Here is an 11,754-nt window from a genome sequence, read left to right on the forward strand (position 1 = left end):
ATTTGTTTATTTAAATGATCGATTACATCTAAAGCGGCAATAATATCATTGCCCCACAAATTTTTACAATAACATTCGTTAACAATCTGTCTCATAGTAATACCGCGACATCTATGGGTTAAAAGAAAACACAATGCAGTCCACAAGCTATAGATTCCCGATGTTGTATTACAGTCTTGTTATGAGTCCACTTGCGACTTTGCCTTTTTAGAAACGCCGCAAAATCTTCGGGCGGGGGGGCGGGAAAACGTGTCGAAGTAATCGGCTTCTTCTTCTCCGAGGTAAATAGCTATCCAATGGATCGGTGTTGACAACTAGAAGAACCGGTTTACTAAGAATGTTCGTAGGCAGTTCGTCGCGAGCACATACACTTATGGGGTAATCTTTAACAACACTTTCCAACAAACGTGCTATTTCTTTAGTGTTCATAATCAAGAAGAACAGATCTGTCTTTTGTCAGTGAAACCACGTTCTCGAATTCACTGTACAAGACGCACGTGACGCTTTCAGGCAACGGTGAGGAAAATTTAAGTTCGAGACGTACGCTCCCCCGTCTCAGTGCACTAACGTGTTCACCGATGGCGTTTTCGTCCGGTGATAGGTCAAAACCGTACAATACATTACCGACTGAATACTCGGAATATGACAAATCTGTCTTTAATGTGTTTATGACAAATCTGTTTACGATCGTATCTGTCGCTCTTCTCTTCATTTATTTAAAGAAGAGAAGAGCGACAGATACGATCTCGTATACTGTGCTGTCTTGAAGTCGGGAGTCAGAGGTATTGACGGGTAATGAATGCCATCGGCCGTCACTTGTAAGTAACACAGGTTGAAGTGAGAGAAGTTAAAAGGGTTACGAGCGTACGATCCATTGAAACCGTCGCTCGACACCAAACCCACAATCACACGCGATGGAATTTGTCCTAGGAATATATTATCACGTGTGGAATCTACCATTCCTTTGGGAATAGAAAAGTATGTCACGTTCACGCGATTAATCGGGTACACGAGCGGGTTCTTCTCTAAAACACTGATGTGTGCGAGTTGGATCTGAGGATTCAATTTCACTTTACGTACGAATAACGTTGCTTCCATAAAGTTCAACTTGGCAGTTGACGAATCGTTGGAAAGCAAACAAAATTCGGGGGAACTTCTTACCAGTCGTAAATGGAGGGAGACGTTATTCACTATGTATTTAGACTGGTGACACAGATCGAGTCGAAGTCTTCCCAACATCTCTGCAGTTTTCGATTTTGAGAAGGATTTCGATCGTTGGTACATACCACTGTCGTCCTTCTCGAACATCTGTTTAACATCGGGGTACTGATCTTTGACGTACATCTCTGTTGTCAGTTGCAAATTCTTGGCTTCCCATCCATAATTAAGAAGCGTTTCCAGGTATGCACGATAAGGGTACATATTCGACGATGGGTTAATCAGTTTGTCTTGTACAAAGAGATCGACTTGACTGAATAGAGAGTGAAAGAAATTGTTAACGACTCCTACTTTATCATTTTCTTCCAGATCTTTTCCATCGCTTCTCGTGATTCGCACCTTTAACCGCAAATAACTTTTCCCGAGGTCTAGATATTCTTCTGAAGTCCCCGGAATATAGAATTCGATCGGGCTTACACTATCTACAGATGCCAGAGGAAGGAAAGTAGTATACGACGACTGTTCGACACACATATTAGTGGCAGGTTTACTGAAAAGATCCAACTCAGACATCATAACTTCCATCGAAAATATCGCGGCGTCTACGTTTACCACCTCCCTGATTACGCACCTTGTCTTTAATGGCTTACCCGACTTCTGATACACGATTTAAAAACGAACGTTTAGGTGGAACACCTGATATGACATCATCAACAATATTACGTCCTGCCGACAGTACTTGTCGACCGATGAAAGCTGCTGCAGGTTTCAGTATCGGTGTGAGAAAACGGAATGCTGTTCAGAAGATGCTTCCTAAACCGTAACCTCTCTGGATAGAGGGCCCAGCGAAGTAGGGGTTCCCCCCTGCTTGCATTGTGTAGTAATGGACGTACGCATTCATCGTTCATGGAAATGGAGTTTAATTGTAGTCTTTCCGTCACTGAACGGCACGATTTCACTGCTATCTGTACGCACTTGGATTGTAATGGTATGGAACGTGTTTAACTGGAGGGGATAATAATCTAAATGCGAGAACTCTCCGTTATTGGAAAACGATACGACACATAACAGTGGTGCTTTTGTATCACCCACAACCTGACTCAATTAAGTTACAATAGACGAAATACGAACTGACGCCTCTATATATATCTGCCTGGTACTTAGCGTAAACTCTACCTTCTAAGTCTCTGCCTAGTTTTTCGAAACCTAACATCTGACCGAGCCCTGTTTTTGGGAAGCGAAGGTAAACTGAAGGATCGATTTCGATAGACACTATACCTATGGAGTTCACTTTTGCGTCGAGTTGGGGGGCCAGTTTCATCATGGCGTTAAGCACCTGGGATATACTTTTGTAACTCCCTCGTGGTAGTTTACAGACCTGAACAGCTTCTGCTTTCACACCCCGATATGTGATCGTTCTATTGGATGTTTCTTTAGGCATTGATTTCCTTCTTGGAAACCCACTCGCCGACGTGATAATTTCTGAAAATATGTAACCCTCCTTGATCCTCGCTAAATGTCTTATCGAGACCTATAACCCGTGTAAAAGCTTTAGGGATTTTCACCACACCCTCGTTCTTCACCCTTAACGTGAACTGTTCTTTCGTTCCGTCTGTTTTCACTTTCAGTTGAATGTCACTGTCGACAGAATTAACATCATCGATAAGTTTTGAGGAAGTGGTATACTTTTCTTTTAATACTGTCATCGCTCTGACTTCTTTTTTCTTTTTGGGGTACAGTGAGAATATGTTCCATCCATCGGAGATATTATCCCATGAAAGAGGGAAATGTACTTCGGCTAGTGCCACTTCCCATTTGCCCGAGAGAGAAACAACATTAGGCAGTTCCACTGTGAATTGTGACTGAGAATTTCTGGGATGCAGATCCATACTAGCATTACTGGGTAGTGTAAGGAAAAACATCTTGTGAGCTGACCCAACTGTAGAAGCTTGGTGGGTAGCCTAACCATTTGACTAATAACTGATGTTGTCCTCTAACTGTCTTTTGTTTAAGTACCTTTTCGATGGGGTAGACGTCAGGAGGAAGATTATCGTCAAAGTTAACTTTCTGTAACTGCGTTTCGTAAAACGTTCCTTCTATCTGCTCACCATCATGGCCTGTCACACTGTACACAACAGGGTTACGCTTCAAAACACGTTTCCAAACCTTTGCGAAAAGGGTGAGAACCGCTGCTCAAAACAACTCTATCTCCGATTTTAAATTTCGGTTTCAGGGTTTTGGTATGGCTGTGGTAGAGTCTATTATACACTTCTTCTTCGTTAGCAAGAGTGACTTTTACAGGGGCCATACCTATAGAACGATGGGTAGTACGATTATACGTAGCCACAATATCGTCGAGTACATGAATATATTTCTGACTTTTGGAATAAGAAATCCACTTATAAATTTTTTCTTTCAGTGTCCGAATGAACCGTTCGGCAATAGCTGCCTTCTTTTCTGATCTTGTTGTATAGAAATTGATACCAAGGGAAAGGAATAACCGACGAAGAGGAGCATTAGTGAATTCTTTTCCTTGGTCGGTGTTAACACAAAATGGTGTTTCTTCTTCGAAAATAGATTTGAATGCCTGCACCACCTCGTTGGATTTTTTGCTTTTCAGTTTTCTGACCCAAGAATATCGCGAGAAGCAATCCACACAAACCAGAAGGTAACGATATCCATCGTTTGAGTCGGCGAGAGCCGACAGGTCACCCAGGTCACATTGAAAAGTGTGATTAAGTCCGGGAACTATAATTTGGTTCCTCCGAAAATTAATTCTTTGCTGTCGATGTCTCACGTAAGTAGGTTGACTAGCTAGGAATTCGCGCACAACATGTCTCGGTAATTTAGTATGTTTTTGAAGAGCATCAATAGAACTGAAACTACCTATTACTTTAGGATTATAATAGTCTGCTAACATTTCTCTATCTCCACAGGTAGGAATGGACAGTGTCAAAGACATCGCACTACTTATATTTGTCATCATCCTGATAGTGATTATTATTATCTCGGAACAGCAGCATGAGGATTGGAGGATGGAGTGCTTCCACACATCTGAAAATGTTACTGTTTGTTCATAAATGTACCTTTTTTAAAAATGTTCATTAAAAAGCAGAAATTTTCTTTGGTGTTTGAGTTTTTTTGATTTTAGGAAATGTGTCAATAAAATGGTTTACACATATAAGTTAAGACAATAATAAAGGGTTAAAAAATATGAGAAGATAATAAAAAGAGTTTACACAAAAACAATAATAAAAAATATGAGAAGATATACAATAATAATAAAAAGGCTCTAATTAAAAAAAAAATGTATTTTCAGATTGAATCTCTAAGGAAACGAACCTATAAAAAGGTTAACACGCACACAAGAAAAAAGACTCTGGTGGATTAGTTAATAAATACTATGACAATGAATTTTCTTTTTATCAAAGGATCAATAAAGGTTTAAAAACTATGAGAACGCCATTTTCTCACCTGCGCTCGTGACACAGTATGCAAATGTGTTTAAATCCCTCCAGACTTTATACAAATGTGTTTAAATCCCTCCAGACTTTATGCAAATGTGTTTAAACCTCCAACTTATCTACTCGCCTTGCTTGCCTGGTGAAGTGTTTGCTCTCCCACAATTTGGCGAGAGAATCCTGGACACTCATTAAGGGGAAACAAAAGAAAATGAAATTACCCTCAAGATCTTGAGAATCTTCTGTGAGTGATACAGTGTATAGCAGTCAGGTGGAAAAAAGGTGGTGGGGCCTTGGTGGGTGTCAGGGCACCTAAGAAAAACCTTCTGTGAGATAAAATATAATAATAAATAAAAGCATTTTAATATAAGTAAACTATATATCCCCCTACAGTACCATCTGCGAATTTGGCCATTAATCCGGATATACCTTCATCAATATAATTGATAAATATACAAAACAACAGTGGACCCAACACCGAACCCTATGGGACTCCACTAACAACATTTGTCCACGAAGGGCAGTGTCCATTGATTACCACTCTCTGTCGTCTCCCACTCAACCATCCGTTTATTTACTGTAGCAAACTTATCCGTATTGCCATAACTCTCCAATTTGTACAGCAGTATTCCATGTGCAACAGTATCAAAAACTTTCCTGAAATCAAAGTATATGATATCAAAATAATTTTTGGCATCCAGTTCCTTTGTGACCAGGTCCTAGTATCCAATCAAATTGGTCAGACAAGACATCCCTTTAACAAACCCATGTTGTCTTAACTATAACTGCATTCTTGTCTAGATGATTCTGCAATGCTTCTTTAACCAGTGACTTCATTATTTTCTCCGGAACACGGGTTAAACTAACAGGTATGTAGTTAATCGTGTCAGCCTTCGATCTCCCTTTGTGAATTGGGGATACATTTGCAGATCTTCAGTCCGTGGGGACCTCCCCTGAGTACAAAGATGCTCTCATAATTATGGCTAAGGGTTTGCTTACTTCCGTTTCCGCCTCCTTTAATACAACTGGATAGATCCTATCCGCCCTAGGTGCCTTTCTTACGTTTAACTTCAACAATTTCTCCTCCGCTTTGCTCTCAGTTATTACAAAATCATTAAGCACCCTGCTACAATTTGTTAACCTTTTGGCATGTTCCTTTCTTAATAACTCCTCATGTTTAAATGTAGATGCAAAATACGCATTCAGTTTGTTTGCTATTTGAGCAGGATCAGTAACGGTTGAACAATCGATATCAAGTGGACCAAACAGGTTCATCCCCTTCCTTTTAGAGTTTAAATAAAGAAATCCTTGCTGTATTTCTTAGCATCCTTTGCCAAAGATTTCTCGTAATCTGCCTAACCTCCTTTGTGACTTGATTATAGATAAGTTTATATCTGCCATAGGCTTCTGTATCCCCTGATAATTTATAATCAAGCACACGCTTTTTTCATCTCTACCACGAGTCTCATTAGTTCATTTGACAACCATTTAGGCCTAAACCTTGAAGAATATTTCTTAATATGTATGAAACGTTTAGTGGCTTCCACGATTAATTCCTTGGATGCTTCCCACGTAGAATTTGGCCGACCGGGCTAGCCGGGTGAGTAAAGCCACTGCCTGGCAACCAATGGGCGCGGGTTTGAATCCCGCCTCGGTCTTGAATCAGAGTTAGTGCAAAAACCTTGGGAGGTGTATTATGGTCACAGAAGCTGATGCTCCTAAAACCCAAGAACTGAGGATTGATTTCATTAAATATAGATTGAGAAATTTTTTTCCGAGAGTATTTAACAAGTTATTTGTGTGTTTTTAAGAAAATCTCAAACTTTTTAAAAACAGTAGACAGAATTTTAATCTATATTCTTATCGGTGTATTATATGCGGATATGAAAATAGATGGAAATTTAATAATTCAAAATTTCTTCATTCTTAACAAGGAATTCTTTTGGCAACTTAAAACAAAATTAAACTTTATATTTGTTTTTATATTAAATTTGTATAACAAACTTACAGAGATCTGGCTAAACCGAATTAAACGGGGAATATTGGTAACTGGCATTCATTAAGAATGACGAAACAGTGTATTTCATTTTGTACACTGGTGTTCAAAGGAAGTGCATCACCTGGGAATTTCACTGTTCAAACCATTTTTTGCGATGGTATGTTACATTAATGACACAAATAGAAATGTAAAAAAAAAGATTTAATAATAGTAAACGCAAAACTAAGTAATATTTGACAGGTGCTCTCAAAATATTCCAAAATGAGCATTTGCAACCTTTATACAACAGTTTTGGTAAACACGACAATTATGCCTGGAATGTTATCAGAAACCCTCAGTTTGCTTCACTTTATCATTTTAAATGGAAAACAAAATGAAAAGTTCACCAGGTGCAAACTAATAATTAGTTGAACGGCCTCTGGCCCTGATGACAGCAGCACACCATCGAGGCATTGACAAGATCAAATTCAGAAGATAATCAACTGATAGTTCGTGGTTCACAATCTACCGGCCAGGTGATTGTGAAGATTATGATAAGAATCTCTACATGAAAATGTAATGGGTAAGTAAACATCAATGTGTTATTGGGGTGATTTTAATTTGCTTCTAATTGATTGCCTCAAACGGGAAGGAAACTCCACATGAGGGTAAAATTTTTTGAATATGCTGGTTGATTGCTATTTGTATCAAAATGACAGGGAAATACTGGGGAAAAGAATACTGTAGACCTCATCATCGCCCAGGAACCACATGACATAACAGGGTTGACATTAGCGGAACCAATAGCAGGAAGTGATCACTGAGTTCTACAGAAGTGCCTACTTGAACTTCTGTAGAACTCTGGAGGAATGGGTTATAATATCAGGAGAGGAAATTATGATGCATTAAGTTGCTACATGACATCGATTAACTGGGTAGATATCTCACAGAGAGCGAATATTTAATTCCCTAAATGCTTATATACCATTAAAATATACTCCATCAGGAAGATTCCAAGTTGAATGTCTTGAAATCTGCCTCATGGGAGACCAAGTAACATGGAAAATCCTTCGATGGAGAGCTGGATGGCTTCAGAATAGGAGGCAGAAGGTTGTGATAAATGGTTATTCCTCATATTGGGTTGATGGGTTCTTCAAGGATTAGTAGTGGAACCACTGACCACTGCTGTTTTTGATTTTCTTAATTGACATCACGCCGTCTGTATAGATATCACGGCGTCTATACAGACGGCGTGATGTCTAAATTTGCAGATGGCGTAAAGATTGGTAGAGTGGTTAATGATCATTGCCAAGCAGAACTTCTACCGACGGACCTAGATCAACTTGAGGGATGGTCTGAAAAATAGTAGCTATGCTTTAACCCAGCAACATGTGAGGTATTAACCTCTGTGGACGAGTAATCCCAGAATAACTTATACACTTGGTGGATTTGAACTAAAGTCAGTTGTTGAAGAAAGGGACTCGAAAGATAGGATACGGTCCGACATGAAGGTCTCCGAGCGTTGTAGACAGGTTGCAAGGAAGGCCCTTGGTGTCCAATCGAAGATGTATCGAAAAATTTGCTAGTAGAGATAAGGACGTCATAAATCCCATTGTATATGGCTATTGTTAAAACGCATTTGAAATACTGCGTTCGAGTATGGAGACCGCACCTAAAGAAAGAGACTGTGCTCGTTGAAAGAGTCGGCAGACGCGTAACCCTCTGTGGGGATCGGCAAAAGGGCGTTGTTATGAGGAGATACTTCGAATTTGTGGGTTTCAGAACACGGAAACTTGGCACATTAATGCTACTTGACTGAGGTGTTTGAGGCTCTGAGATACAAAGATAAATTGAATGAGGACCACATTTTCACGGTTATGATTCTAGAACTAGGGGCCATAAATTCGCTTTAATTGAGGATTGGTTTAGACTGGATTGTAGTAGTTTCATGTTAGCCAGCGAGTTATAAATTACTGGAATAAGTTACCTACAAGGGTGGTGGTGTCGGACAGTTCGGGAAAATTCAAAGGTTAACTGGATAATTATCTAAATGATGAGGAAAACGCATAGATTGTTCGTTTATTTCCTTTTTTATTTTTTTTTAAATTTTTTCAGTATTTTTTTTCTTTTGGCTGGTGCAGCGTAAGACAGTCTTTCTTGTATTATTTGGGATTGCTAATACTAATACTGCAAATTTTCCAGTTGCATAACATAATAAATAAAATAATTAAAAGTTTGGAGTAATGAATTACACTAAAATTATAGTTTATAATTCGATTTTCGCGCCCAATTGAACAGATACAAATAGGTGGTTAATGAAATGTTACAAATAGGTGAATTTAAATAAATGGTATAAATATATGAATCGCTTAGTAGATTTTACGGGTATCATTTTCCTAATCCATTTGAGGAGTTGTTAATCACTGCAAGCAGGCTTCTTTAGCTTGGTATTTGCGCTTGAAATAGCACAGATTTGATTGAGACGAAGTAAATCGAGCAAAAGTATAGGAATGAAAGGCAGCAACAGTGTCGAAATAGATAATATTAATTGAGCCTACTGATGAAACACCCTAGTCACGAAAACAAAGGTTTAGAAACTTAGTAAGAGTGGGACTCTTTCCACAGGGAGTATTTGTTAATTCAACCAGAAGGATCTGATAGATGAGTATCCTATGAATTGCTTTTAGTATCTCTTTTTTGATCTTAAGATGATATATGGCCTGAAGGATCTGATAGATGGGTATCCTATGAATTGCTTTTAGTATCTCTTTTTTGAACTTAAGATGCTATATGGCCTCACTTAACTGAGTAGATATCTAACAGAGAGCGAATACAATAGAATTATGGTATAGTTCTAAAACATTAATCACAAAAACCTTGAATGCGTATATACCATTAAAATTTACTCCAACAGGAAGATTCCAAGTTGGATGTCTTGAAAACTGCAACATGGTGGACTAAATAACAGCGAAATACTTAGATGGATTCCTGGATGGCTTCAGGGAAGGAGGCAGAGGGTTGTAATAAATGGTTGTTCCTCAGATTGGGTTGATGTAAGAGGTTGGGTTCTTCAATGATCAGTATTGGGACCAGTGACAACTGCTATTTTTGATTTTCATAAGTGACACCGATGAACGTATAGAGGGTGTGATGTCTAAAGTTGCAGATGACGAAAAGGTTGGAAGAGTAGTTAATGATCATCACCAAGATGAGCTTCTACAGAGGGATCTAGAAAAACCTGAGGATTGATCCGAAAAATACCAGCTATGCTTTAATCCAGCAAAGTGTAAGGTATTACCTCTGCTGACCAGTAACCCTAAAATAACTGATACCTTTTTGGAGTCGAATTAAAGTCAGTAGTGGAAGAAAGGAACTTTGGTGTTACGATACAGTCAAACATGAAGTTCTCCGAGCATTGTAGACAGGTTAAAAGGAAGGCTCATGGTGTGCTATTAATGATTTATCCAATATTTGCTAGTACAGATAAGGAGGTCATAATCCCACTATATAAGGCTATTTTTAGAACACATTTGGAATACTGCATTCGAGTATGGAAGCCGCACCTAAAGAAAGACATTGTGCTTGTTGAAAGGGTCCGAAGACGGGTAACTTGTCTGGTGAGATCGGCAAAAGAACGTCGTTATGAAGAGAGACCTCGAATATGTGGGTTGCAGAGCTTGGAAACTTGGCGCATTAGATGGACTTTACTGAGATTTTTAAGGCTATGAGAGGCAAAAGTAAATGATGACGAAATTTTCACGGTTTTAAGTGATTCTTGTAGAACAAAGGGCCATGAATTCAAATTAAGCTGGGAGATGTTTAGACTGGATTGCAGGTAGTTTTGTTAGTCATAGTTAAAAAATGGCTGGAATAAGTTACATACATGAGTTGCAGAGGGTGACAATTTGGGGAAATTTAAAGGTCAGCAGGATTATTACCTAAGTGTGGGGGGAAACGCATAGGTTGTCTATTTCCTTTTCTTTTATTGATTATGTTTTTTTTTAAATTTTTTCTTATTATTAATTTATTTTAATTATTTAGTATATTTTTTTCTTTTCTCTGGTGCAGCATAAGCCTAGTGTTATTACTAATACGGTAATTCAGTTGCATAACAGAATAAATTAAATAAGTTCAAAAAATTATGGTGTAAGAAATTACTCTAAAAAGATATTTCATAATTGGATTTTCTTAGGTTATAACAGTAAATATTAAATTGCAATTAAAGTTACAAGTCGAAATTAGAATTAGTATAAATATATGTTCCTTAGCACATTTTAAAAGTACGCTGTTCCTAATCCATTTGAGGAGTTGTTACTCATTGAAGCAGGCTTCTTTAGCTGGGAATTTGAGCTTAAAATTGCACAAATTTCAAATTTGATTAAGAAACGAAATAAGTGTAGAAAAAGTAGAGGAATTAAAGGCAGCGACGATGTCGAAATAGATATCAATTTGAATCTTTTGATGAAGCGCCTGTGTGACGGAAACGATGGTTTAGAAGCTTAGTAACAGTAGGGACTCCTTTTTCCCACAGACAACATTTGCGAATTCAACCAGAACGATCTGATTGTTGAGTATCCGAACTATTAAAAGGAAAGATGATGCAGAGATGGATCTGAAGTCTTTAAGAACCAAAGTATTTTTAATTTTGCGGGCAGAAAATACCTCGTGTTTCAGAATAGATTGATTACATAATCTGTCTTTCTGACATCACTTTAAATTGGAGGCAATGGGGTTTAATATGTACACAATTGGAAGGATAATGATCGTCAGGCTCTGCTGCACAGGATTAAGAAGTTGGTAAATTTACATTCATAAATTAAAGGAACCAGCGGTGGACATTTTATAACTATTCTGTGGCCATTATGAGGAATCAGTTCAAGGAGGAATGAGCCCGACAAATAAAGTGAAACCACTCACTGAAATCGAGTGACTGAAAAGATGGATGGGTTTCTCTGTACATAACAGGTACTCCTTCAGAGTATAATCTAAATTTCTGAGTAGAATAAGCGATAATATTCAGTTCTAAAAATTTGAATAAAGTTTAGTTTTATAATTTTTTGCATCCTTAATATTCGGGCACATTGTAATATTGGGAATAAGTCGAAATAAGAAGAATTTCTTTTTTTAATTATACCATAATATATTCAACGTTTTGTT

General features: G+C 38.1%; 1 protein-coding gene across 1 annotated transcript; it reads right to left on the reverse strand.

The window, feature by feature from the left end:
- Positions 1 to 708: 708 nt before the first annotated feature.
- On the reverse strand, positions 709 to 1,731 carry LOC150076602 (uncharacterized protein F54H12.2-like). Its single transcript, XM_090387388.1, has one exon. It carries the CDS (start codon positions 1,729 to 1,731, stop codon positions 709 to 711), a length of 1,023 nt encoding a protein of 340 aa, XP_090243514.1.
- Between the last annotated feature and the right edge of the window lie 10,023 nt (positions 1,732 to 11,754).

Source organism: Mastigoproctus giganteus, chromosome 13 (genome assembly GCF_048544385.1).
Source record: "Mastigoproctus giganteus isolate SK-2022 chromosome 13, ASM4854438v1, whole genome shotgun sequence".
Taxonomy (NCBI): Eukaryota; Metazoa; Arthropoda; class Arachnida; order Uropygi; family Thelyphonidae; genus Mastigoproctus; species Mastigoproctus giganteus.

Coding starts and splice junctions, on each gene's coding strand:
- LOC150076602 (XM_090387388.1), bottom strand. CDS start 1,731: ATGTCTGAGTTGGATCTTTTCAGTAAACCTGCCACTAATATGTGTGTC.